Consider the following 27,866-nt stretch of genomic DNA (forward strand, 5'->3'; position numbering starts at 1 on the left):
TTGAATACGAAGAATGCTGTCCACTTCAACGCTCGTACAAATGGGCTAATGAGGAATAATCCTTCCTTTTCTGAGGGTGTGTAATGCCAAGGATTTTTTAAATAAGATTTATAGGCTTCCTAAGGATAAGACCTCCTAGACTCAGAGGTCAACTGAATGGCCATGCTTCTTTTGTTTGTTATGTTTACTGCAGGTGCCAATGGATCAGGAAGATGGTAAGGTTGTTTCATAAGAGAGAGAGAGAGAGGGGTTGTGTTTTTCTAAACTCCTTTTGTAAATAGATTGTTGCTAACCAGTTTGAATTAGTCGATCCGTTCCATCCCGATCTAATGTACTATATACAGCCAAATTAATTTTTAAAATGTGTCCAGTGCTTCTACTGGAGGTGATTTGTTTGCACCACATGGTGATGCATACACTAATTACTATGCATTGAGTGATTCTACAGTCATAGGGTTTTTAGGGAACACAGGAGGAGGTTGTAGCTGGGTGTGTCTTGGCATTATAGTACCACAGCTTAATGAAAGTAACGTGGGGTGATAAAACTAGCCCCTCCACAGTTCCGCACTGTAGTCGTCCCACTTTTGCACAAGAAAACTCTGTCTGTAGTGGGTTTAACTAGTAAATGATTTAAGTGCAGTGCCTTCATGCCTTCTTTCTGTTCCCAGTTTATGTTTTGGGATGGTTTCTGACCTAAACCAATATGCAAAGAAGGGCAAACACATATAGAAGAGATACAAGCTTGCAGTGTGAGATTGCTTTTTGCGTTTTGCAAAAGTGGTTCAGGCTGCTAAGGAGCCTAGTAGTACTTTAGGTGAATTGTGGCTTGTATTCACTCTTTCCTTGGCCTGTGTCTTTGTTGTTTGGAATGACAGACATCTGTAATAGAGATTTTGGCTACATTTCTAAGTTAATTTAAAACTGGAAGAAATTCAGACATAAGAATTTCTGCTTTAAATAGTAGGTTTTTCCTCTTGTTGGAGGGCAAATCAAGATGGTTTGAACAATTTTGAATGAACTATTCTTGAGGTTAACATAGCTATATAAATGCCTAGATATCTATGCTTCAGGAAAGAGCAAATGTAGGGATTGTTATGATTCCAAAATAATTCATAATCTTCAGTTTCTTGTTTATTTGACTAGTTCTAGTTCACCTTTTCTGAGGAGATATGAAGTGTTTCTGCTAGGAAGATATTTTGGTAGCACTGGGCTTTTAAATCAAGATTAGAGATGGGGACATATATAAAAATGGATTGATTTTTTTCAACAAAAATAACCATTTTGTTAAATATTCATCGATCTGTATTCGTCAGATTTTTAAGTCCTGACGAATACAGATCAACGAATATTTTCCCGTTTTTATTCATCCTTATTAAAAAACAAAGTGGCCCTTTGCAAAGATGGCAGCTGCAGCTTCCCTACGTGAAGCCGCAACCGCCATCTTTGCAAAGGGCAGCTAGTTTCTCTTTTCACACGCTGTGGCTGCGGAGGCCAAATGGAGACCTCGACAGCAGCAGCAACAATTATGGTAAGGGGGTAGTGGCAGTGGGGGGTGTCAGCGGGGGCAGGGGTGGGTTTTTAAAATAACCTCCCCACGAATCGACGAATAACTTCGTTATTCATTGCTTCATGGGGGCAACTTTGTGCTTCATGAGTCATCAACTTTTGATGACTCATGAAGCGGGATGACTCACCAAAATGGTGAGTCGTCCCCATCCTAGTGGCTTCTGTCAGGTCAATTTTGCTTTCAAATAATCCAAACTTCATATTTGTATAAACTGGGGGTTGTAGTTTGCAATGAATAGTAGCTAGTTAATCAAACCAGCTTCATAACCCATGGTTTGTAAGTAACTTGTTTAGCAGCAAACGAGGCTTAGTGCCATATAAGAAGGAGGCTGCTATGATTTGGTGCATGCTATCTATTTGACATTTTCTTAAACAAACTAAATGTACCTATATAGGGATTTCTTAAAAGTGCACAAGTTTGTGACATTCAATGCGTAGAAAGTTTCCTGATATGAAAAGGAGAAGATTAACAATACAGAACTCACAATTTGATTTATTTTACTTGCTGTGGTGTTCTGAACCTGAGCCCGAAACAATCACTTCTTATGGGCCAGCCCAGCCCGGAGGATAATAGTTCACTTTAAAAGTCTGATTTAAGTACTCCTTTGTTCTCTTTGTTCCCACCTGATAGGCTGGACACAAGAACCATAATCTATTTTACTTTTTCTTTCACACCGCACCTTGATGCCATCTTTGTCTATTAAATGTCAGAATGCATAAAGCTGTAATAAACAGCTGCATAGCATTAAATGATGTCGAGACTGAGATATACTTAAGGTATGCCGCTGGCCTTGTGCCTCAAATGTCTGTGTCCTGTAATCAAAAGTCATATTCTGGTTAGGGTGTTATGTATTGCTCTATTAAATACATACTATCTCCTTTTTACAGTGATAGAGTATGATTAGGCTGAAGAGAAAGTTAAAAGAGGGGTTGCATTTCTTGAAAGGTATATATTTAGAAAGAATGGGAACAAACCAGACAAAGGGAAGAAGGTAATGGTTAATTATAAGGAGAAAAATTGTAGCCTTAACTGTAGTTAGGTTGAAAATGAATGCTAAGTTTCAATAAATATTTGAGCCAGACGTTTATGCAGAATTGTTTAAAGCAAAGTGGTTTAAAGCAAAGTGTGCTGCTTATATATCACCCCATAGCACTTCAAGCACTCTCTGGGTGGTTTACAAGTTAATTATGCAGGCTACACATTGCCCCCCCCCCCCAGCAAGCTGAGTACTCATTTTACTGACCTTGGAAGGATAGAAGGCTGAGTCAGCCTTGAGTCGGCTACCTGGGATTGAACCCCAGGTCGTGAGCACAGTTTTGGCTGCAGTGCAGCAGTTTAACCATTGTGCCACGAGGCTCCTATAGATGTTTTAGAATCCAAGAGGCAGGAGAAGTGATGTACAGTATTAATAACCATTGCAACCATGTTGCAATGTTGCTTTGCCCCCACATATGACTCTGCCCCATGCAAGTCCACCTACCCCCCAGGATTCTGTGGTGATCAGAACCAAAGGGGTTGGAAACGATCACTGTCGGTGCACGGAAGAGGAGGAATCCTGTGCAGAGGAGGGTAGAGTCACATACCTTGGAGGGAACCTTGATTACAACCATACAGTGTTATTTTTCAAAATAATCTGAAAAAATTGTTATGTTTAAAGATGGGGTTATTCGTATATGAATATCCCCCCACAGGTGCAGATAACGAGGGTCCGGCCCCCTGGGGCCAGACTGACCGGTCATGATTCCGCCGCTGCCACCAGCTCTGCAGAGCTGCTCACATTGCTCGCGATAGACTAGCCAGTTCTGGCAGACGGTGGGATGATGAGCCTCTCTGTCAGGTTGCAGAGTGACTAATCCATCTTGAGCAACGGAGCGATAGGAAGGTTCTGCAGAGCTCACAACAGCAGCGGAATTGTGAGTGGTCGGTCTGGCCCCAGGGGGGCAGATCCTCGTTATCTGTACCTGTGGGAGGATATTGATACATGAATACGAATACCCCCTTCTCTAGTTATGTTGTTTTTTGTGTCCACCTGTTTGATCACTACTGACTGAAGTTTTGAAGTACACTTGAAGTGGCTTTGGTCCTGCAGTGTCAGCTGACATCAAGATCTGCCGGTGCTCAAGACCCAGAATCTGAAAAATGTGCTCCTTCAAAGAGAAGGAGTAAGGTCTTCTACAGTAGTGGTATCCAGCATGTATACTCAGGTTTGCCCTCTTTAAGGTCCTTATTGAGTACCCGTTATGTACTGTGTAGAATGATGGATTAGGACTCAGGAAAACTAGGCTTCAATCCTTGCTCAGCTATGGGAATCCACATAGGGCTGGCAGAGGCAAAAACCACTTCTTAAATATCTAACCTTGAAAACCTAATTAGGGTTATTGTAAGTTAGACCAGACCTTGTAAGAGGGGAGTCCAGCAGGGCCTCTTGCCGGGGGTGCCTCATCCTAGTCAAGGGCTCATGGTCTTCCACTTGAATCCTAAGTATATAAATAGAGTATAAAATTAAACTCTTGTTCATTTTACAGATTTTCTTCATGCCATTGTTTACATTAATTTTTTTAAACACCCCCCCTTCATAAACACCATGTGAAATGACCTGGACCTCATCAAGGACTCTTGGAGGGCTTGACAGCACATAACACAGGGTTTATTTTAGGCCTTAGTTTAAACTACTTCTTGAGAAACAGTTTTTCATGTTAGATTTAGGGTAGAGGGTTTTTTAGAGTCTGTGACAGTCCCTGAGGGGCAGAGTGAATATACGGTATGTGTAGGGCAAATAATTTCCATCGCTATCAAATGAATTAGACTTCTTAATCCACATTTAAGTTAGCCTCATTATTTTATTGGGCCTAGTTTAGTTGAGGTTAACAATTGGATTTAGCCCATAGTGCTTTGAAATTGCCTAAAGATTTCTTCATGAATTTGCCTGCTTTCTGTACAATAGGTTGCCACAGTTACTGAGATCTGCTCTGTAGACTGCTTTTTAGATAGTGATGAAAACTTTCTTATTTCAGAGAGATTTAAAGCGAACTATATACTGTATGTATCTGGAATTGCCTTGGTTTGCATTTTAAGATATGAATTATGTTCTGTTGATTGGTTTACATTTTATACAGTATATATTTCTTGTTTAATTTTGCTTGTTCATGTTGCATTTTATTGCTGATTCCTTAGAGAGCTTTGCTTTGAATTGTCATAAAAATAAATAATAAATATTTTATAACAAACAAGTGCAAAAATGTTCACCACTTATAGATCAGATCGGCTTCTGTTGCCATTAATTACACCGAAGGGAAATATTCATTTTAGGTGAAGGGTGTTGCCTATAAATCCATCTCCAATATGATTTTAATGCTGAACATTTGCCTAACTTCAGTCGGTACCTGTAAGGAGTAAAAAGAATTCTCTGATAATAGCATGCCGCAAGTGGATACAGGTACAGTAGTGCCTTGTTGACATAAAATAAGTTTATTAGTCTGAAACTGTTCTGCTACTCAGCAACTGTTTTATCTACCACTACAAAATGGTTAGAAGATTTCCTTTGTCCACCTTTAAAAAACTAAATATGTCACTTTATTATGTTGTTAAGTCTTCATTGTGGTGTTGATGTTTTGAAGCATTACTCATATAACAAGTCCAGGCAAAGCACTGAAAGTGTTTTTATTGCTGTACAGTTCATAAATGTGTGTTGTAATGCTAATCTGAGCTGTATTTTTTTTAATTAATGGCTTACATTCTTTGATAGTTATAGTATTTTTGGAAAGAAGAACTGGATGAAAGGTCTTTGGTTCATACAGCAATGACTTATTTTGTGGCACTGAATGTGTAACAAAAGAGATAAATTGAATAAAGAGAAATTTCATTCAGTTTCCTGTCTCCCAGAGCCAGGGTTGAGCAGACTAGCAGAATTTGTATGAAAAATATACCTGGGCTTAGACTGTCAGGTTTCATGAAAGTAGGAAAGGGACAAGAGTGAATTGTCTTGATTTTGCAGTTTCTTTTAGAAGGAAAAGCAATCTTCATTTTAGTTTGACTCTGACAAAGGCAAAAAGAGGCATTTAAATGTGGCAGTTAAAGTAAAAAAAACACACACTGCTTTGTACTATAAAAGAAGGCAGTGGCTGGCTCTTTCACAGTTGGCAGTTCAACTTAAGTTGGGCAAGGATTGTAGACCCAGCGTTTCTCAAAATGGTGGTCTGTTGCCCAGTGCTGGTCTGTGAACCACCAGTTACTGATCCACTATGAGTTGCCAGGAGAGCAAGAAATATGTTTCCAAGAGATTGATACTGATATAGGATACCTAGTGTGGTGTAGTAATAGACTAAGAAGCAGGAGATTTGGATTCAAATCTCTGCTTACTACTCATTGGGGAGCAGTAGCCTTGATAAAAACCACTCTTTAAATATGGCATTTACTTAGAAAGCTTGTTTAGGGTTACTATAAATTGTTTCCAACTTGACAGCACACAGTACACACAGTATTGTTATGGTATAGTGCCATAGTTGGTATGTTCCAGTACTCCACAGGATACCATGTTGTGTGGGATGAGGAGAGTGTCATGCACATGTTGTTGTTTAGTCGTTAAGTCATGTCCGACTCTTCGTGATCCCATGGACCAGAGCATGCCAGGCTCTCCTGTCTTCCACTGCCTACCGGAGTTGGGTCAAATTCATGTTGGTAGCTTCGGTGACACTGTCCAACCATCTCATCCTCTGTCGTCCCCTTTTCCTCTTGCCCTCACACTTTCCCAACATCAGGGGCTTTTCCAGGGAGACTTCTCTTCTCCTGAGATGGCCAAAGTATTGGAGCCTCAGCTTCAGGATCTGTCCTTCCAGTGAGCACTCAGGGTTGATTTCCTTTAGAATGGATAGGTTTGTTCTCTTTGCAGTCCAGGGGACTCTCGAGTCTCCTCCAGCACCACAATTCAAAAGCATCAATTCTTTGGCGGTCAGCCTTCTTTATGGTCCAGCTCTAACCTTCCATACATTGCTAATGGAAAAACCATAGCTTTGACTATTCGGACCTTTGTTGGCAAGGTGATGTCTCTGCTTTTTAAGATGCTGTCTAGGTTTGTCATCACTTTCCTCCCAAGAAGCCAGCGTCTTTTAATTTCATGGCTGCTGTCTCCATCCGCAGTGATCATGGAGCCCAAGAAAGTAAAATCTGTCACGGCCTCCATATCTTCCCCTTCTATTTGCCAGGAGGTGATGGGATCAGTGGCCATGATCTTAGTTTTTTTGATGTTGAACTTCAGACCATTTTTATGCTCTCCTCTTTCACCCTCATTAAGAGGTTCTTTAATTCCTCCTCACTTTCTGCCATCAGAGTGGTATCATCTGCATATCGGAGGTTGTTGATATTTCTTCCAGCAATCTTAATTCCGGTTTGGGATTCATCCAGTCCAGCCTTTCACATGATGTATTCTGCATATACGTTAAATAAGTAGTGAGACCAGCCTTGTTGTACTCCATTCCCAATTTTGAACCAATCAGTTGTTCCGTATCCAGTTCTAACTGTTACTTCCTGTTCCACATATAGATTTCTCAGGAGAGTCATGCACATAGACATACCTTATTTCTTGAATCAGATGTACTCGATAAACAAATATGGAAACTATATGCATGGATGAACTGAAGTTCACCAAATGTTAAATGTTTTAGTTTCAGCATGCTTATTAAATATATATTAGTAACTTTTTTGCTTTTGTGTGTGTGTGTGTGTATGCAATATCTTTAATGTTTTCATTAAAAGTATTCATTTCAATTCAAACTTTTTTCAATGTCTTCTAAGTTGGCAGTCTTGCTCCAGTCCTTAACATACCAGCGTAAAGGGCACTCAGCAGTCTGCACATCAAATGGTTTGAGAAGCACTGTTTGTAGAGTCTTTCTGGTGAGACATCTGAGTCATGGAGCATAATGAGTGATAACTTGTCATATATTATAGAGCAATGTCTCCCTTCATGTATCATGTGAGATGTGGGCAGGGGAGGAAGTTGCTTCATGTCGAGTTTGAATACTGAGTGAAATGAAAGCATGTGATTATTAAAGTATTGGATCTTAATACCATGCCATATCTGAGCTTTGTCATAAATGCCCATGGCATGTACAAAGTATCTCTTATAGAACTCCATGTGCATTTTAAATTTTTTGTGACTACTTTGCAACACAGAATATAGACAGAAAGTTCTTGCTATGACATGCTGCCAAATCGTTTCTGACCCTTGGTGAGCCTAACAGGAGTTTTGGGATTCAAAAAGGAGTGTTTCACTATTGCTGCCACCTCCCAATAAGTTCCCATGGCCAAGCAGGGACTTTCTCTCATGTCTTCTGAATCCTGCTCTGATGCTACAGCTGCTACACCACACTGGCACTGAGACGGAGCTATAGAAGTGGTTTTCTATGGACAATACATAGATATAACAGTAGATTAATTGACTGCAGCAGATGTGTGTTAATAGTTTGGGGTAGGGAGTGTGGAATAGCAAACTGCTGCGTTTGGGAACCCAAACTGCTGAAGTGACTTTAGACTTTAGTGATGAAGTTTCTCATCAATGCAGTACTTGGTCATCTATATACTTGTTTCCTATCAGATTGTAATGGCAGTGAGTATTAGTTAAGGAAAAGCAGGCAAGACATTTTTGAGTTTATTGACTAATATGTGTTTTAATGCCTCAATTTCTTTTAAAGTTGAGTATCAAAATATACGTCATGCATTTCACCTAGTTGGATGCAAGCTAAAGCTAGTACAGTTCTGTTTTGTAGAAATAAACCACAGTCTTACTGATGGATTTGTAGGCACAATTCACATGTTCTGATTACATCTTTCTTTGTTTCATAGGTGATGCGATTCCAAGAGAAAGTAGTCCATTTATCAATAATGCAAGCATGGAGAGAGCAAACATTTATGAAGGGAAAAATATGGCTCTTTTTGAGGTAATGTTAATAGCTTATTTCTACAGATCCCTGTTGCTAATGCAAAATTAGATATGTTTTATAGATGTATAGTATTGAAGAAGTAATACTTGCTCCATTTGTTTGAAATCTGCTGTGCAATTATCCTGGTGGTGGGAGCGTTTATAAATTAAACACTCTGAGTAGCCGCCCCGAGTAGACGCTGTCTAGAGGGGAGGGGTAAAAATCGAATAAATAAAATAAAAATAAATTAAAATACTCTCCCCATCCCATGTCCCCCAACGTCTTCCTATGATAAAAAGGAGACTGTGCGAGCTTTGGAAGAGCCGTTGTAAATTTTTTGTTTCCAAAAAGTTGCCACAGTTGATGCAGTCTTACCCTGTGTTTGTTGCAACTTAATTAAGCTCAGTGTTTTATCCAAAGGTTAAAGAAGAATGTGAACATGCTCCTGGCTACAGCTGTGCCTCCTGTGTATTCTTGTAAAACACATAGGCTGACATCCGGTTGCACAGTTACAAAACAGGATTTCAACCACTGTCTGGAATCCTTGGTGTAACTTGTCATCATTTGGCAACAGGAATATTTAATTTATATTAATTGAAAGCTTTCTGTGCCCCCTTCCTTTTAAATCCCAAGGCTCCCTAGGGCTCTCTTTTGCCTTGGTGAAGCCTTTGGGAGTCTTGGAATAGGGGGCAGAGCCAAAAATTGCTGTTGGATCACCACTGCTTGATCCTAGCTGTGGCGATTTTTGGCTATTAATAGTTCCCCTCTTTCTTCCTAAAGCTCCCAAAGGATTTATCATGAGGAAAAGGGAACCCTAGAGAGCCTTGCAACCTGAAAGGGAGTTTTGTAGTCTTTTTCAGTTCTAGATAACATGCAAGAATATTTTTAAAATATATCTTAAAGAATTACAGTGGTACCTCGACTTACGAACTTAATCCATTTTGGAACAGCGTTCATACATTGAAAAGTTCGTAAGTTGAAGTACCATTTTCCATTGAAATGCATGGGAATGGAATTAATCCATTCCAGCATTTCAAAAAATTACCTTCGGAGCTCTTAAAGGGCTTTCCGACCGACATCAGAGGAAGCCCTTTGAGAGCTCCGAAGGTGCCAATCGCGGCTGCGGGGACCCCCAAGAAGGTCTCCCAGGGCTTGCCCACCACCATGGGAGACCTCCCTGGAGGTCCCCGCCACCGTGATCAGCACCTTCGGAGGTGTCAAAGGGCTTTCCTTCCAACATCGAAGGAAGCCGTTTGAGAGCTCCGAAGGCAAAAAGGCAGGGAGAAAGGGCTGGAAATTCAAATTTCCTGCCCTTTTTCCCTGCCTTTTTGCCTTCGGAGCTCTCAAAGGGCTTTCCCCCTGACATCGGAAGAAGCCCTTTGAGACCTCCGAAGGCGATGAACGGCTCCATTCACAAAAAAAATGGCATTGACTTGCGAACGGAGCCTCGACCTCGTATGCCAATTTTTGCGAATGGAGCCGTTCGTAAATCGAAAAGTTCGCATGTAGGGACGTTTGTAAGTCAAGGGTTGACTGGTATATAGAACTCAGTCTTCTAACAATTGTTATGTCGTCAGTTTTCTGTGCTTAAAAAGATTCTAGGAGATTTGAGCCTGGAGTTTTATTCAGAATAATTCTGACAATTGATACCATCATCTGTTTATATATTTTAGTTTTCTATGAATATAAAATATAATAAAAAGTAATATATTATAAAGTAATACTGCTTTATTAATGTAGTGTTTTCCTTTCACACTGACTTGTGTGTTGCTGAAAGTTTTACTTCTGATACATGGTTCTGCTTATTCTGACTTCTGTTGTAAAAAGTACTCTTCCTCTTTTTCCCCCCTCTCAAAATAACAGGAAGAAATGGATAGCAACCCCATGGTATCATCTCTTCTTAATAAGCTAGCCAATTATACCAATGTTACTCAGGGAGTAGTAGAACATGAAGAAGATGAAGATAGTAAACGGAAGGAAATTAAGGTAAAAGGTTAAAACATATTTGCAATCAGTAATGTTTGTTACAAACTTCAGAGATATGGTTTCTGTCCTGGGGAATTTGGCTATGTGCAACAGTATAAAGTGTGTAAAACAATGTAGTGAAATAGGTGACTTATTTTTCTTGGTAACTGTGTTACAGGCAAATTTTTACTCAGAAAAAAAGTAAATTATCAACAGTACCAAAAGTTACATCCCCCCCACCCCAAGGTGTTTAGTCAAAGGCATATGGATTTAGTCTATTTCCTCTCTGTCTTGTTCCATTTACTGGGAAGAGTGACTGTTCATACATAGGAGACTGAGTTGCAAAAGCCATGTGACTCTGGAGTAAGTGTTGCAGCTGAGAAGGAAAAAGAAAGAAAGAATTCCTGCCCATCAGTTTGTCAGAGCAATTGAAGCTCATCATGAGCCAGTGGCTGATGGAGTCTGTATTCCTTTATCTGAGACCTTGCGAATACAACTCTGTAAAATGTTGGTCCCTGGTCATTGAGCTGTAGAATCATCCTTCGTGGTAGCCATAGGGCATATTAAAAGGGAAATATTATTAATTAGAGCCAGTGAATTGTATGTGAACAAGTTAATTCGGACTTAAAGTGACCCTTGCCAAAATTCCCCAGGGATAAATTACTCAGAAATGATTACCACTGCTGCCTTCTGATGACACTCCAGACTGTGCAGCTTCCCTAGAGCTACAAAGACTGGTTCTTTTCCTCTCAGGTGCAGTGAGACCCAAACTCCTGGCCCCTAGTGCTCTTACTAGATGAGCTATCCAGCCAGATTATTAGTTCATAAACCTTTTTTTTTTTGTGGCATTCCTCTCTCAATGGCAGCAGAGTTGAAACTCAATTGCATCTAATTCATCAGGAAGCAGTTGAAGATGACATTTTTGTGGAGTGTATACCTGGACCAGCCTTCCTCAGGCTGGCATCCTCCAGAGATTATACTAGAGTACCCATGATTCCATAGCTAACGACTTGGCTAGCTGGGTATGATTGGGGTTTTAGTTTGGTACATTAGTATGGTCTCAATTTAGAGACTGTGGGGGAGCATCAGTACTTCTCTGAAACCTTTGCCTAGGAGTCAGTTCCATTCAATTTAGTGGGATTTAGTTCTCAGTAAACAAAAATGAAATTGTGTTATAAAGGTTTTAGAACATTTCTGTGACTGTATATGTAGATGTGTGTTTCTGGTTGGATCACAATTTTAGGATGACATTTCTGTTTAGAATCATTTGGCAAAATAGAATTATCCTAACAGATTCTTCTCTTCTATATGGGTTTTTAGGCTCCACGTATGGGCACTTTCATTGGTGTCTACTTGCCCTGTCTACAGAACATTTTAGGAGTTATCCTCTTCCTGCGATTGACATGGATTGTGGGAACGGCAGGTGTTCTTGAATCTTTCATTATCGTATTCATATGCTGTGCTGGGGTAAGTACAAATATTCTAATCTATAGTAATATTTCTGCTCTCGCCTGGTAACTTATATAGCTGCTGGGAAAAACTATAGCAAACCTTGTGATAAGTATGGGTTCTATCCTGGTGTAGACATATTTCTTAGCAGCAGTATTACTGCTGTAGTAACAAAAATGTTGTTGTTTGATGGAAAGCCAGCATTTTACCTGTTTTGTATAAATTCAGCCATAAAAGAATAATGCTGTTTTATAGATCTGAAATTATCTTTAAAGTACATTTTAAAAACATAACTGTATGTGACAAGGTTCGTCTTTGGCCGAGGGGGGGGGTTTGAGTAGTAAAGGCGGGAAAAAGGCGCGGAGGCGATTCCATTTCTTGTGAAACAACAACTTTATTTGCATGTACACTCAACTCTACTGGATCAAACGGATCCTTCAACACTTCGTCCGTTAACAGGGTATATCATTTGGGTCTAACAACTGGTGGGTTTCTCTCTTCCCCTACCAAGGGGCCGGGCCGAATCGTTCGCGGTCCGTCAACGGTCTTAGGGGCGCACTCCGCACGGCACATATGGTCCCACAACAGGGATGGCGGGCCCAATCCCCCTCTGGTGGCTTCTGTTGGAATTCTGGGCCCGGGCGGATAACTCTCCGGCCCCCACCATGGTAGCCCACCGGGAAAACCAAGACCCTCCATTCCAGGGGCTCATGTGCCCTACCGCGTCCGCTGAGCAAAGAAGGCTCCGGCAAAAGTCCTCCTTCCTTCTTTATATTTGGGAAACCTTGTGCCAGGTCCGCCTGGCTCCTGACGTCTGTCAGCCAGTCGGTCTGCACCCCCCTGTTGGTGCATCTGCCCAGCTCGCCTTCCCCCAGCCAACTGAACTCCCGCGCATTTGATACTTTCCCTTTCACCTCCTCCCACATGATCAAGTCCAATTCGGCTCCTCCCTCATCAACCAGGCACACTTCCGTCGGTCTCCTTTGTGGCTCTTCCTCGCATTCTATTTCCACTAAAATCCCTTCTGCACAACCACTCTCTTCTTTCGGGCTTTCTTCTTCCGAGGACGGCACACTCTGTCCTACTCCTTCACACTGTACTTTGGCTGTTTGATGTAAAGGGAAGACTGCCTTCTGCAGACTCTGGATTAGTGCTGGAGTAATGCTTCAGATTATGGGTTCCTTGATAGAGTTAATATATGTTAATGACATCTGGTCTACAGGTCCAGCAATACACAGACTGGAGTAATAACTTTAGACTTCTACATTCTTGCCTGCCAACCTGACCTGCCCATTCATGGCTGGGAGTATGCATACTCCCAACCCATCCTTTCCACCTTTGGACATAAACTCCTGTGAAAGTGTCAAATATAAATAGAAGAACTAGATTTCCAAATCTGAGACTAATTTAAAGATATGTTCCCTATCCAGCAGCTGATGTAAAATTTAATTTTCTATATCTACTGTCAACCTACAGTTGTGTGTGAACATTCTGCGCTAAATCCAGTGTTAGCCCTGCCTAGATTTGCTAGGACCTGAAGTCAGTGGGAATTAAATTATATCAGTTAATAACAAATCCCATTAATTTCAGTGGATCTAATCTCAGTAGGAATAACATTAGATTTATCCCACTGTTGCCTCATCTGATACTGGCTGGGCCATAAATAGTCAAAGGTGAAATTTCATGGCCAGACAAAAACTCCTGACATCTTATCTGTGCAGCAGTAACATTGTTGTCAGCTGCATCCCTCAGACACGTCTGGTGTACAAAATGCTTTGTATTTCTAATTCCGTTTTCCAAGCCATGACATGTTATTTAATTGTAAATTGATCTTAAATAGATTTGAAAATAAAATGCATGTGGAGGAGAGACAGGTTTTGTATAGATCTGTTTTCCACTCAGGGACTGAAAACTATTGAAAATAATGATTTCTAGAAATCAGCTTAAAACATCCTGGCGTATTTGTATGTCATCATGTTCTGTTTTACATTCTTCATTCTGAAAAAGAATTATTTTGAAGCACAGCTCTTTTGTGTTGAGCAGTCCCTCTTTCAGCGTTTGGGAAGGGGAAAGTGAAATCAGATTCCATTTGCTGCCTTTGAGGAAAGCAAACAAAATAGCTTTTGTATCTTTTCTCCCATCTGTGTGCATCATAAAATTTAGAGCATAACATTATCCCAATTAATTCTTTATTACACTGCATTAGGATCTTACAATATCCCTGGATTTACTTGCTATTAAACACTTAGAATATATAATCCTTGTTAAGCTGTTTAACTGGCATTAAGTTTTTGGATATTTCCCCCTCCTTTCATTTTTGGCTTTGACGTTGACACTGAGAGAGACTGACTCTGATTCTGAGAGGAAGCAGTTCACCTAAGGAGGTTGTAGATAATAGGATATGAAGACAAATGGGTCCCTCCCCAACAGCTGATTGGCTCAGCCCCCAGTTTGGACAGTTTCCCTTTCCTTTTGTTTCCAACTGTTCTGACTTTAAATAGCAACATCATTTCCTAACAACTCATGAGGTGAGATATTGTTTCCGATGTTCAGAGCCAAGAGATGTGAGTTCTGTATCTTTGTAGTGACGTGGTCTAAAGACTGCAGACGTTATCGTCTGGGAACTGGCTTGTGTCTGGCTTTCTTCCAATCTGTTTTTTTTTCCTCTTGACCTTGAACTGTCATCCTGGTACAGTTGGTATGTTGTAACTTAAGTGTTTGGTTTTTTTCCTGATAAGTGGGTTTTACACATATGTATTACCTTTTTGTATACAACCGGTTGTATGAAACTGGCATTCAGCCTTTTCCAGTAATCTATCACATCCAAATTCTCTTTTGAATTATGTGTCAGTGTGAGAAAGAAAGGAAGATTGGCTTTCTTGTCACTAGTGTTTGCACAAGTTTAGTGATATGAACTGGAGTTTGCAGTCCTGCAGATGAACCTTCTCCACTCCGTTAAATAGCTACTGGCAACAACAAGCTCTGGGATCTTTATAATGCCCCAGTCAGTTCATATCTCTTTACATACCTTGTACAGTTGTGCCCCGCTTAACGATTACCCCGCATTACGACTAATCCGCGTCACGACGATGTTTTTGCGATCGCAATTGCGATTGCAAAACAATGTTTTAAATGGGGTTTTTTTCGCTTTGTGAAGATTGGTTCCCTGCTTTGGGAACCGATTCTTCGCATTACAATGATCAAAACAGCTGATCGTCGGGTTTTCAGAATGGCCACCAGGTGCTCAAAATGGCTCCCTGCTGTGCTTAGGGACGGATTCCTCGCTATACAGGCACAGAAAATGGCCGCCGTATGGAGGATCTTCGCTGGACATTGAGTTTTTAGCCCATTGAAACGCATTAACCGGGTTTTAATGCGTTTCAATGTGTTTTTTATTTTCGTTTTACGATATTTTTGCTCTACAGCGATTTCGCTGGAACGAATTAATGTCGTTAAGCGAGGCACCACTGTACTTCACCACCTAGAACATGTGAAAGATAGTTTCTCTAACTTTGCCCAATGAATGGCATTCAGGGTTTCTTGGGACGGTAGTAATTGCTAAACCATGTCTAGAGAGTTCAGCTAGGAGAGCTGTTGGTATCTTGGACCCTATGTTTTGGGGCTCCTCAGGGATTGGCCCTATCCCTGATTCTGTTTAACATCTATGTTAAGCAGTTGGGGAAGGTCATCAAGAGATTTGGAGTTACCACCTCCGCAGTGGATGCCATCCAGATGCTTGAGCATTGCCTGGTCGTAGTACTAGAACAGACTAGGGCTAACAGGCTCAAACTGAACCCAAACAAAACAGAGATTTTGCTTGGGGGGGATGGCCACTGATAGGTCCCTCCAGATTAGGGACCAAGTGCATAATTTGGGCATTCTTCTGAATCCAGCTCTTTCTTGGAAGATTGCAGCCATGTTCAGATAATCCTTTAACCAGTTTTGGCTAATCGCCCAACTTCGCCCCTACCTAGACAATAACTCCCTCAGGACTTTGGTGCAGGACCTGATCATTTCCTGGATCAATTGCTGCAGTCCTCTCTACGTGGGGCTCCCCTTGAACCTGATCTGGAGACTTTGGCAGGTCCAAAATGCAGCGGCCAGACTGGTGGTGGATGCAAGCAAATTTGACCAAGTCCCTCCAGTTCTGGACTGCTTCCACTGGTTGTCTGTGGCCTCCTGGATCAAGTTCAAGGTTCTGAAACATACAATGCCCTCCATGTTTTGGGCCCATGTTATTTAGTGGAGCGTCTTTCCTTAATGTCATCGCATTAAGGCTTCTCCAGGCGGCCACCCTGTAGGAGGCCCATAAATCCTCTACAAGAGGGCCTTCTTTGTGGTGGCTCCAGTTTTATGGAACCAGCTTTCAGATGAGCTGTGCCTAGCCCCCTCCCTGTTGACATTAAGGAAGCAATTAAAGACATTGCTTTTCAGAGAGGCTTTTTACTCCAACCCCAGCTGAACACTTGCCCCCCTTTTTTTCCTTTCCCTTCTTCTTCCCTCCCCTGTTTTCCTCCGTCTACTCTGGGTTTATATGATTAGTTGGTGTTATCTGGGTTTTTTTAGGGTTATTGTTTCTGTTTTTAATGTTTCTGTTTTATTTTTGTTTTCTTTTATATGTAATCCATTCAGAATAGTGCTGTGACACTAATGGGAGTGGGATACAAATTGGATGGATGAATGGATAGATAGATGGATAGATGAATAGATTTATTAGTAACATTTTCCAATATCCCTTTTTTGTAGACTATGCTAACTGCAATATCAATGAGTGCAATAGCAACAAATGGCGTGGTTCCAGGTAATTACTGACTTTATTTATATGTTTAATCATGTTTAATATGCTTTTCAATTGATCCTTGAATACTAATGAAATGGCTGTCTGTATAAAGTGGCAAGCATATGGGGAGTACACAACAAGAGAGACACATTGCCTTCCCCTTTGGAGAGTATATTTCAGTGGAAAGATACTAGAAGAAGGAAGTGTCCTTCTTCCCATAATGAGACTAGCCTTAGCCTATGATATTTGTCTTAGCATGCCTTTGATTAAGCAAGGTAGATTTGATGAAACAAGACAGGACATGCCAAGGAAAATGAAAGACTACCTTATTGTAACTGCCAGCAATGTTCTCTTTGTCAGACAAGCTGGGGGTGTGTGTGTATATAGGTCTCCCCTTTGCTTTTCTTAGGCTGCAGCAACATTACAACTAACAAGAGCTTTGCTGTACCATAATGGGGTAAGCAATGGGAAAGACCTACTTCCTGCTTCCCATTTAGCAACAGACAGCCAATTACGGATTTGAGACCTTTTATATGTACTGTGAAGGTCACTGTGAACTTGCCTGCAACAAGAGAAATGGATGTGTAGCACTGAAATCATAGTGTCTCTGAACAACAGAAACCAGAAGAAGCAGAGGTGATATCTGTAGTGATGCCTATTACATTCTAAATGAACATCAAGTGCTACATCAGGTGTAGATGCATTTGGGTACCTGTGGATGTATATTTAAATCCATATATATTCCAGAGCAGGCCCATGGGAATTTGGTGAGTCATCTCATCCATATAGTCCATTGATTCACATAGGCCTACTCTAGTTGTAACTTACTACACTAAAGAAGTTGCAACTAGAATAGGCACATTTGAATCAATGGAGCTTACAGAGGAGCTGATTCACCAAATGGCTGCTAATTCAGTGAACCTACCCTGGTTGTGACTTATTATTGGATTCCTGCCTGTTTGTTGGATATTTGTTTCGGCGATCTATGGGAGTGGGCGAGTATGCTGTAGCATAAGCTTCCAGTGATTCTTCAGGGTAGCTTTCAACCCAAAGCATCCAATTCATATCAGTTTTAACATGGAGCAGCCTTTGGTGTTGGAAAGTCAAGAACCATATATTCCTATAGGAAACTAGCTTGATGGCTGGACACCGGAAGGCTTGATAGATTGTCATCCTCCTTTACTGATGTAACCAAGGTTTCTGACTATCTCAACCTTGATGATGAGGCAAAGAATAAATGCTTGCCAGCACCTACTCCAAGAACAGAGCATATAAAATATTGTATGGGGTCAAATGTTCCATGTAGCTTCTGTCACACATTTTTCCCCATAGACAAATGGCTTGAAACTAACTTTGTGGTTATTTTCAAAGAGGTAGTCCAGGGGAAAGGCTTAAAACTAATTTAGTGGTTGCATATTTTCAAAAAGATCATGCTGTTAGCCGGTTTCAGTATGTATAACAAACACAAAAGAAAGGCCAAAGTCTTGCTCAGTTATGCCCACAACTGTAACACAAATGTCAGTATTTTTGTAGGTAAATTGCCTCAAGTTAAGAAATCACTGGAGGCATCATCTGTTACATATTAATTTGAACCATACAGTATACAGCAGACAATATCCACAGTGATTTGTTAACATGAGGCAATTCATCTGCAAAGTGACACCATTTGTGTTACATGAGTGTCAGAGACAGTAGGATTTTCATGATTATCTCATGGTGGTTTTCACACTAACATTTCTTTTAGCATACAGCTTTATGAATTACAGCCCACTTATTCAGACACAATGAAGTGGTGGTAACAGTGATATTCTAAGTCTTAACATGAACTATCCAGATTCCAAACATGTTTACTTGCAAGTAAATGGGTTCATTTGATTCCGATGGTGCTTTTATCAAAATCAGTGCTGTATAGTGACGCCTTTTCTATAACTTATAAATGAAAAAAATGGCTGGGTGAGATCCCTTTTAATGTGCAAAAAAGAGATTGTCCTGCCTTTTTAAAAAATCTTAAAAGCATTAAGTTAAACCACATAAAGCTTGGGAAGTAAAACCATATCCCAGATTTCAGGATTGCTTCTGCCTTTCATTCAAATTCTCTTCTAGTAGTTCCCTATCCCTCTTAACAGGAGAAATCAATTATTTAATTATTGTTCCTCTAACAATTTTGCCAATCTCCTTCCAGGTGCTTGATATCTACCTTTTAATAATTCAAGCATTATGTTAGCCAGTTAGTGAAATAAGATGTATTGGTGGTGGTGGATTATCTAGGCTATTTTTTAGTTTGGTGCTTTCTAGGACAATGTTTCGGATATTGTTTGTTTCTAGGTGAGTGGTGGATAATACCCAGTGCAGTGTAGTGGATAGAGTGATGGACCAGGTTATAGGCGGCCTGGGTTCAAATCCATGCTCAGCCATGGAAACTCACTGGGGGTGTGGAACTGGTAAAACCACTCCTTAAATATCTCACTTATCTCTGGCTTGTTTTGCCCAGTTCTTACTTGAAATTTTGTGTGTGTGTGTGTGTGTGTGTGTGGTCCTTAGTATTTTTGAGAACTTTATTTTAATTTTGTTGAGTTATTTGATTTTACCCTGGCTTGAGATTTATTTATTTATTTATTTATTTATTTATTTATTTATTTATTTATTTATTTATTTATACCCCGCCTATCTAGTCATTTCGACCACTCTAGGCGGCTTCAGAGATCTTCAGAGATAGGGTGGGGTAGGAATATTTTAACACCAGATAAATAGGAAAAAATGTTATATATTTAACTGAAAATTATGAACAGTAGACTCAGAGACATTCTTGTTAACAGCCTTCTGTTAAGGGTATGGTAGAATTACCCTAGTGAAGGCTGCTTTGATGAAACTAGACCAGAACTGTGAATCATGCAGAGCAGTGTTGTTGTTTTTAACAGTTCCGGAGCTGTACGATACCTACAGTTCTCTTAAGGCACACTACCATGCTCAGTACATTATTTGTATGCCATAAGAATATGATATATTGTGAATTTCAATTAATGCATTTAAACTAAGTCTACAAACTATAGAATTTTGAAGTATTTTCTGTCTTTATTAAGTAATTCATAAAACTATATTCTTATTGAGGCAGTTTTTAAAATCCTTTTAAATCAAATTAATTTCACTTAATGTAATAGTTAAACTAAGTAAACAGTGTTAATCTGTTGTGAATATACTTAGCATGTTATACCTTGTTCTGATTTGTGTTTTATCAATTTTAATTTCACAGCTGGTGGCTCATATTACATGATCTCAAGATCATTAGGCCCAGAGTTTGGTGGAGCTGTGGGGCTCTGTTTTTATTTGGGCACAACTTTCGCAGGGGCCATGTATATTCTTGGCACAATTGAAATTCTCCTGGTAAGTTCTCCTTGTCTCCCAAAGTTTATTTCTTATGCCACTATATTGGTCCCAAATAACTGTTCCCTTCTTTTTGCTTTATAGACTACAGCAAAGCTTTTGACTGCATAGATCATGAGAAACTATGGGTTGTTCTAAAAGGACTTTGTGTGCCTCAGCACTTGATTCTTATGATATGTAATTTGTATTGTGGACAAGGAACCAGTATTGGGACAAAATACGGAGAGACAGAACAGTTTCCTACAGGCAAAGGTGTCAGACAAGGGTGTATTTTATCTCCTTATCTGTTCAATATTTACACAGAACATAGCATACAGAAAGCTAGACTAGATTCAGATGAAGGAGGAGTGAAAATTGGTGAAAGAAACATCAATAATTTAAGATATGCATCTTATTGGCAGAAAGCAGCAATGACTTGAAATAACTGTTAAAGAAAGTGAAAGAAGAAAATGCCAAAGCAGAAAGAACTGTAACTACAGAATAACTACACAACTTTCATTTTACAATGAAGAAATTGAAATAGAGATTTTGTACACTTTGGTTCAGTCTCCAATCCAAATGGAGACTGCAGCCAAGAAATCAGAAGACTGAGATTCAGGAGGGCAGCCATGAACGAAGTAGAAAACATCATGAAGTGTAAGGATGTGTCACTGGACACAAAGACGAAGATGATCTACATTCTTGTTTTTTGATCACTATGTATGGGTGTGAAAACGTGACTACAAAGAAAACTGACAATGAAGCAATTGATTCCTATGAAGTGTGGTACTGGAGGAGAGCTTCGTGGATACACTGGACTGCCAGAAAATGAACAAGTGAATCCTGAGCTATTTCTGGAAGCAAAAATGTTGAATCTGAGGCTGTCCTATTTTGGGGCATGTCATGACAAGACAGGATTCTCTGAAAAGAGAATAGTGCTGGTAAAGTTGGAAGGCAGTAGGAAAAGAGGAAGACCAAATATGAGATGGACTGACTTCTTAAAAGAAGCTATGGGTTTGAGTTTACAGGAGCTGACCAGGCTGTTGAGGACGGGATATTTTGTATTTTGGAGATATCACATTCATAGGGTTGACATAAAGTGGAGGTGACTTGACAGCACATAGCAACAACAAACTTTCTGCTGAAAGCACTGCAGCAGTTGGCTTAAAAAGATCAAGAGTCATATTTTAAAAAAAATAATAGCCTGTGTGAAGTTTGAATATGGAATGACACACTGTATGAAATCCAAGAGTTTAGGGCATAGAATTAGGGCTGCAACTTATAACTGATTAAAAATGTTTAATTGACAGTAAATGTGGCTCCCTCAATTAATACTGTTATTTATTAGAAGAACAACTTCTTTTTTGCATGGGAGAAAAGTCTCTTCCAAAAAGATGTCAGCTATGATATATCCAGCAGCTAGACAAATGAATATTTCTTGCTTCAGAAATGGTTTACCAATTACAGAATTTATACGTATTTAATTAATAAATCCATAAGTAAGCAAATAGCCAATATTTGGGCTACAGTTGTATTTCATTAAGCTTACTGAAGATACAGCTTTTCTCTCTATGCTGGTTACCCTGAACTTTTTTAAAAAAATAACTATTGTGCATTTTAAAGTGGTTTATTATTTTGTTTACACTCCTTTGTTTATAGAATCTAAACCTAGTATCATAGATGACTTTTGACCAACCAAAGGGATGTCTTCCTGAAACATGAGAGTAAAATGCCCCCTTTCAGTCCACAAGTTGCCTGTTCCTAGTAACGTGTCATGTCATGCTTTACTGCTATATTTCATTGGCCAGAATCCTATTGTGTAGCTATGCCTGTAAGTTGCACAGACCATTACAAAATTTGCATGAAGATGGAAGTCATGTCCTGGAAGCAGTTCCATAGGTATAGTTGCACAACTAGTTCTGCAATCAGTTGTTGCAGTTACCTGTGCAGTCAAGTTGCGCAAGTAGTGGCACAGTCAGGCACACAGAATAAACTTCTGTTTGCTATAAAGAACATAGCAAAGCAAGCATTTCAACTCTTCAAAGCAGGCTTTCCAACTCTTTGAATAAATCACATGTAACTATATCTCAAATTTCCTTCATCTTTATCAACAATTAAAAACATGGATGTTTAGGCAGGCCTTCCCATCAGATAATTCCTGACGCCCTTTTCCACCACCCCCTCCTTTAGCTTTCCCATTCTGCTCAGTATTTCTGTTATGTAAATTGTTTTTATACGTATATTTATTGTATTATCTTTTAATGTTGTTAGCCGCCTAGAGTGGTCCTGACATGACCAGATAGGCGGGATAATTAATAAATAAATAAATAAATAAACAAACAAATAAATAAATAAATAAATAAATAAATAAATAAATAAATAAATAAATAAATAAATAAATAAATAAATAAATAAATAATCAATGAAGACAAGAGCTCAGCTGTCTAGGTGATAAATTAGTTTTGTTCAGTACTGTTTTCCCATTTATTTTAAAAACTATGTTTTCTCATTTTAACTCCTTGTTTTCAACGTATACTAGTTAAATGATTTAAAATAGAATTGGCTCAGAACTGTGTACTAAAAATCTGTTCAATATTGTTTCATTTCTCCTGCAGAAATACATTTCCCCTAATGCTGCCATTTTTACTGGAGGTGAAGAGGCTGCTTTAAACAACATGAGAGTTTATGGAACATGCATCCTTACTATGATGGCCATTGTTGTTTTTGTGGGAGTCAAATATGTCAATAAACTTGCACTCGTTTTTTTGGCTTGTGTAATCCTTTCAATTATTGCTATTTATGCTGGTGTTATTAAAACGGCATTTGATCCACCAGATTTCCGGTAAGTAACACAGCTCTTAAATATCTATCATGATGTTTGTGACAAACGTTACTATTTTGACTCTTCTTGCTCCTATAGCAACAACAAGGCCAGAGTTGTGTCTCTGTTGTAAAAAACAACACAAGTATGAAGCGCCAATATAGGGGTATAAATACTGTAATTGCTATTAAAATACATTCAAATCTCAACTCACAGTACATAATTAATAACCTCATTCTTTGCAGATTTTTTTATCAAATTGCTGTTTGATTCCTTAATAAGTACTAGTCTTCCCAGACTAATTGAGTGAAATCCAGTTGTTCTTCACAACAGGATTATACTTATCAAAATAGTATGATTCATTAAACCAATGCTAATATAAGTCATATTGATATAATGGCTCTATTTTAGTTGGGATGAACATTTGTTTAATATAACTGGGGATGAGCAAAATGCAGCATCCTCAACACTCACTCTCTCTCTCTCTCTCTCTCTCTCTCTCTCTCATTTACTAAATGTTCAATTCTGTCCTGACACCTGTATTGCTACTCCATTTAAGGGCTGCAGGGAATAGAAATGATAGGTTTCAAAGATTAGGGTGCCTAGAGAGTCTTTATTTATACCTGGAATGCATGACTGCGATTTCCATACAGTGGGGTCTCTACTTAAGAACGTCCCTACTTAAGAACAATCCAACTTAAGAACAGCTCCATTTGCTAAATTTTGCTTCTACTTGAGAACAGAAATCCAAGATAAGAACAGGAAAAAAAAACCTTTCCTGCTCTTTTTTTAACCTTAGGTCATCTTAGGTTAAAAAAAATTCTCCCCCTAGTGGTAGAGTACGTATTAACCAGCTTTGCATTAGTTCCTATGGGAACTAATGCTTCAATGTACGAACGCACCGCTACATAACAAAAAACAGCCAGAACGGATTAATTGGTTTTCAGTCCATTCCTATGGGAAATTTTGCTTCAACTTAAGAACATTTCAACTTAAGAACACCATTCCAAAACGGATTAAGTTCTTAAGTAGAGGTTCCACTGTAATTGGGCCACACAATCCAAAAGTAAGCTTTTTAAGGATGACAGTTTAGTCTTCCTCAGCGGCACCTGTTTGGGAGCCATTATAGCTTAAGGACCTTGATGGCTTTGTTAGCAAGCCCTTCGGAGTTTCCCTCCTAATCAGCATGAAAAGTTTTCTGCAATTCTAAATAGTGCCCATCTTCAGCATGTCAGTAACAAAAATAGCATGCAGCAGTGAAGCAGTGTTTCCTCCAAGCTCTTCTGTACAGGAATTCTCTGGATCGAGCTTTTCCCTCTTGTGTACTAAGCAACTATTCTGTTTCTGAGTCTTCTTTATAATTGATATACAAAAATCTGAGATACTATTAAAACAGTCCTATCTTACAATTCCATTAGCTGTTTCCTTATTCTTTTGTTTTCAGAAATATGTGCACCTTTTATAGCTTCTAAGAAGAATGTCATCACCATAGCTTTTCTGAAATATGTGTTCTGTGACTCCCCTCTTCTTCTCTAATATCTCTCATCAAAGCTGTCTTCCTTTTTCAATTCCAACAGCATTGGTCCAGGTGAATCTCTTGTAGCTCTTCTGTATATGAACTGTATAAAGTAAAAATTGCTCTCCTGGTTCCTGACAAGTAGTCTGGACATTCATCAGAAGCTCTTCATCTCTGGTGCCTAGAGATAAACATTACCTTAAGTCAACACATCAAATGCTTAGTTGCCCTGGCATCAAGTGACCTTATCACCTCAGCAGCAAATCCTTTTCAGGCTTTCCATTCTTCTCTTGCTCAGCAAAAGCCCACTGTTACATCATCTGATTAGTCTTTATATTCTTCTTCATTTGCTAGAGTAGGCTTTATCCCTGAAAAACATCTCAGTCTCTTCAGGCTTTTCCTTCCTTCATTTAAACAGCCTAGGACTACTAAATATACGCATAGAGAAAAGTGATGGCAGTACAGTAGTTCAACATAACTGGCTGGTTTATGTGACTCTATTAATTGTTAGAGAGAACTATCATTAAAAGCGGAAATAAGAGCATGAGCATCTGTGAAACAAACATATCATTATTTTGTAAAACACATTTGTTCTCCTAGGATAGAAGAAACATTTTCCAAACGGAGTAGCATTGATCAGCTTGTGGACATGAAAGTGACTGCTAGTTTAGATTGGTTGTCCTTATTTAGATGCTGCAGTTGTGTCTTCTTTCTATTGTGTTCCAGTATTTGTCTTCTTGGAAACCGTACATTAGTGAGAGATGATTACCTTTGTGCCAAAACTGTTGTACTAAACAATGTAACAGAGACTACTGTTTTGTGGAAAAAGTTCTGCGGTGATAACTCCTCAATAAATGCTGCATGCGATGAGTATTTTCGTCTAAACAATGTCACAGAAGTTCAAGGGATTCCTGGAGTTGCAAGTGGAGTCCTATTTGGTGAGTCTCTAACCATTATTGTGATATCATTACCTATTTCACTATGCTAGTAGGGCTCTATTTCCCATCTGTGACAGGTGTTATTTGTTTTTTTATAACAGATAATTGGTTATTGTTAGCCAGTAATTCTGGGCGTACAGAAAAATGTGTTATCACTCCCATTCTCCTTAAGATTGATTCACACTTACTGCAGGCCCTCTCATTATGTTTGGGCTAGTTCAAGTGTGATTTAAAATGCATCAGCAGAAGAGTAGTCATGTAGGTCAGGATTGCTAGCTTTATAAGCGAAGACAAAGAGTCATGCCGCCTAGAGTGGTCTTAACCGACCAGATAGGCGGGATATAAATAAATTAAATAAATAAATAAAGTGTTCCTACTATTTGATCTCAGCTACTGATGCAACAATTGATGCAACAATTGGTGAATAGCTAAGGATAGTTTGCAACAAGTGTACTCTGAGCCTTCTGTGTCCCAGATGGTCTGAGTGAAACCTAAGTCCACCTCTGCCAAGTCGAATTGTTTTACCAGTCCCTTCAGCAGGATGTGGACTGCCTTAATCATATCTGGATATGTATTAGTAACCGCCCAGACATGGTCTAAACAAATGACATGCTCTCATTTATTGGAGGGAAGGGACTTGAATCTTTTGAAGGCCCCCTTGAGGCCCTTTTGTTGAAGCTAGAGTATGTACAGTATGTGTCTAGAGGTATACAGAAGATATAATTATTTTAATAACAGAGAGAGTGAATAAAATCTTGCACTCTTTCCCTACAGATAACTTGTGGAGTGTGTATAGTGATAAAGGAGCAATTGTGGAGAAAAAGGATGTTCCATCAGTTCCTGCTTCAGAAGAGGGAAAAGAAAGATTCAGTGTTTATGTATATACAGATATCATGACCTATTTCACTATGCTAGTGGGGATCTATTTCCCATCTGTGACAGGTATTCTCTTTTTTTAAGGCTACTTCTTGAATTTCATATGCCTTCTCCTACTCCTCCTTGGATGTCAAGAAACAAGCAAGCTCTTATATTTGCAGAGACTAGGATTAAGTATCTTCAGCTTCTCGGGTCCTTGCCTTGATAGGTGTGGCAATTTTGTGCTAAGGAAAACTCCATCCATGCCTAATTTTCTTATGAATTTCACTGAGGAATTTCCTTACAGTTTTCACAAAGGATGTTAATTGCAGCAGTCTCCAGCTGCATACTGTAAGGCAGTGCTACTACCAACAATGGATGTCCTCCTGGAGAATGGGGCTGCTATGGCTGGTAATCCGTTCTGCAATGACCATGTGACCATGCAGTGCTACTCACGTGATTATTCCACAAAGGACTTCCCATTCCACAAAGGGAAATGCCAGCTGTGTCCAGAAATTTCCTGCGCCATTCTGACTAGGTGTTTCAAAGTAAACAGCACATAAGAAGGAGGAGAAATAATATAAGTTGGTTACCTCCTATGGTTAATAAGGGAAGCAGAACATGGCTCCTTGTGTCCCATCTCTGAAAATTTCAATAATGTGCTATTAACGAGGACTGCCTCTCATGGTCACATTTAACTCAGGCTCTCTCCCCCCCCCCCAGTTAATACACTTTTTTCCAGAAATATTTCCGATCTCTGGGAACAATTAAGCCAAGTGTGCTTGCTTAAAAGTCCAAATAAACATACTTTTATTTTTAATGACCTGAGTTCTAAAAAAAAAAATCAAATCCATCCATGTTAATTACATAAGAGGAAGATTTTTGGTTAATAAAGCATCCCTAGCATAGCCTGTACCCCAGTTTTAACTGCATCCCAAGGATTCACCCCTGGTTTTACCTCTCCTTTGCCTGACAAATTTCATATAGATCTCTCATTCTCCACTGCTGTTATCAGTGAAGAAAACATTGTCTGTTTAGGATCACTGCGGTATAAGTGTATGAGTGTGTTTGCTTAGGTGTCCATTCACACACAGGAACATACAGACCCCAGGCCAGCATCAGATATCATCCTTGGGACTGAAGAGGTGATGCCTCTCTGCCTTAGCCAGTAGTCTGGTTCTGGTACCCTTAACAGATGGAGAAAGTTGAGGATGGGGGGGGGGAGTTTGAGATTGGAGAGCAGAGATTGGAAATCTGTATGGTTCTAGTTAGACTAAGTGAGAAATGGGGTACTGCAGGGACATAAATGGGTAGATTTAGAAGGAAATGAGAAAAAAATGAAGCGAGAACGGCGAAAGGTACTCAACTGAGAGAAATAGATACCCTGGGGATTTCATTTTCTGGCTAGTTACCAATAGGTGGGGAAATACTCAAGGCACAGACTACTGTCAGAGTTTCTCTGCTTTACTTCCACATTCAAAAACGTGGCAATCCTCAGTTCACATTGTAGGTTGTAGATTGTACCTTGTCTACAAACATCAAAGAGGGAGGCTCTTGAATTAATGATAAGAGAAAGACTGAACGGAGTCCAGGCTGTTACTAGGGTCCCCAGAGCCACCAGAATTTTAATTTTAAGCAGAATTAGCCAGAGGGCCTTGTCAGTGAGCTCCCCTTTAGAGTTTTTAGAATACAGTGGTGCCT

General features: G+C 39.6%; 1 protein-coding gene across 5 annotated transcripts in view; it reads left to right on the forward strand.

Moving 5' to 3' along the window:
* SLC12A7 (solute carrier family 12 member 7) overlaps positions 1–27,866 on the forward strand; it is a 136,557-nt gene that overhangs the window by 50,058 nt on the left and 58,633 nt on the right. For 4 of the 5 annotated variants that reach the window (XM_072998467.2, XM_020797151.3, XM_072998468.2 and 1 more), the window contains exons 2-9: positions 8,405–8,499; positions 10,345–10,467; positions 11,767–11,913; positions 16,642–16,696; positions 19,926–20,056; positions 22,651–22,877; positions 25,099–25,310; positions 26,085–26,252. In XM_072998467.2, the coding sequence (XP_072854568.2) occupies positions 8,405–8,499; positions 10,345–10,467; positions 11,767–11,913; positions 16,642–16,696; positions 19,926–20,056; positions 22,651–22,877; positions 25,099–25,310; positions 26,085–26,252 (1,158 nt within the window). Of the gene's footprint in view, positions 1–4,969; positions 5,004–8,404; positions 8,500–10,344; positions 10,468–11,766; positions 11,914–16,641; positions 16,697–19,925; positions 20,057–22,650; positions 22,878–25,098; positions 25,311–26,084; positions 26,253–27,866 lie in introns of those variants that run through there. The other variant, XM_078391691.1, reaches the window with a different exon arrangement.

Source organism: Pogona vitticeps, chromosome 4 (genome assembly GCF_051106095.1).
Source record: "Pogona vitticeps strain Pit_001003342236 chromosome 4, PviZW2.1, whole genome shotgun sequence".
Lineage (NCBI taxonomy): Eukaryota > Metazoa > Chordata > Lepidosauria > Squamata > Agamidae > Pogona > Pogona vitticeps.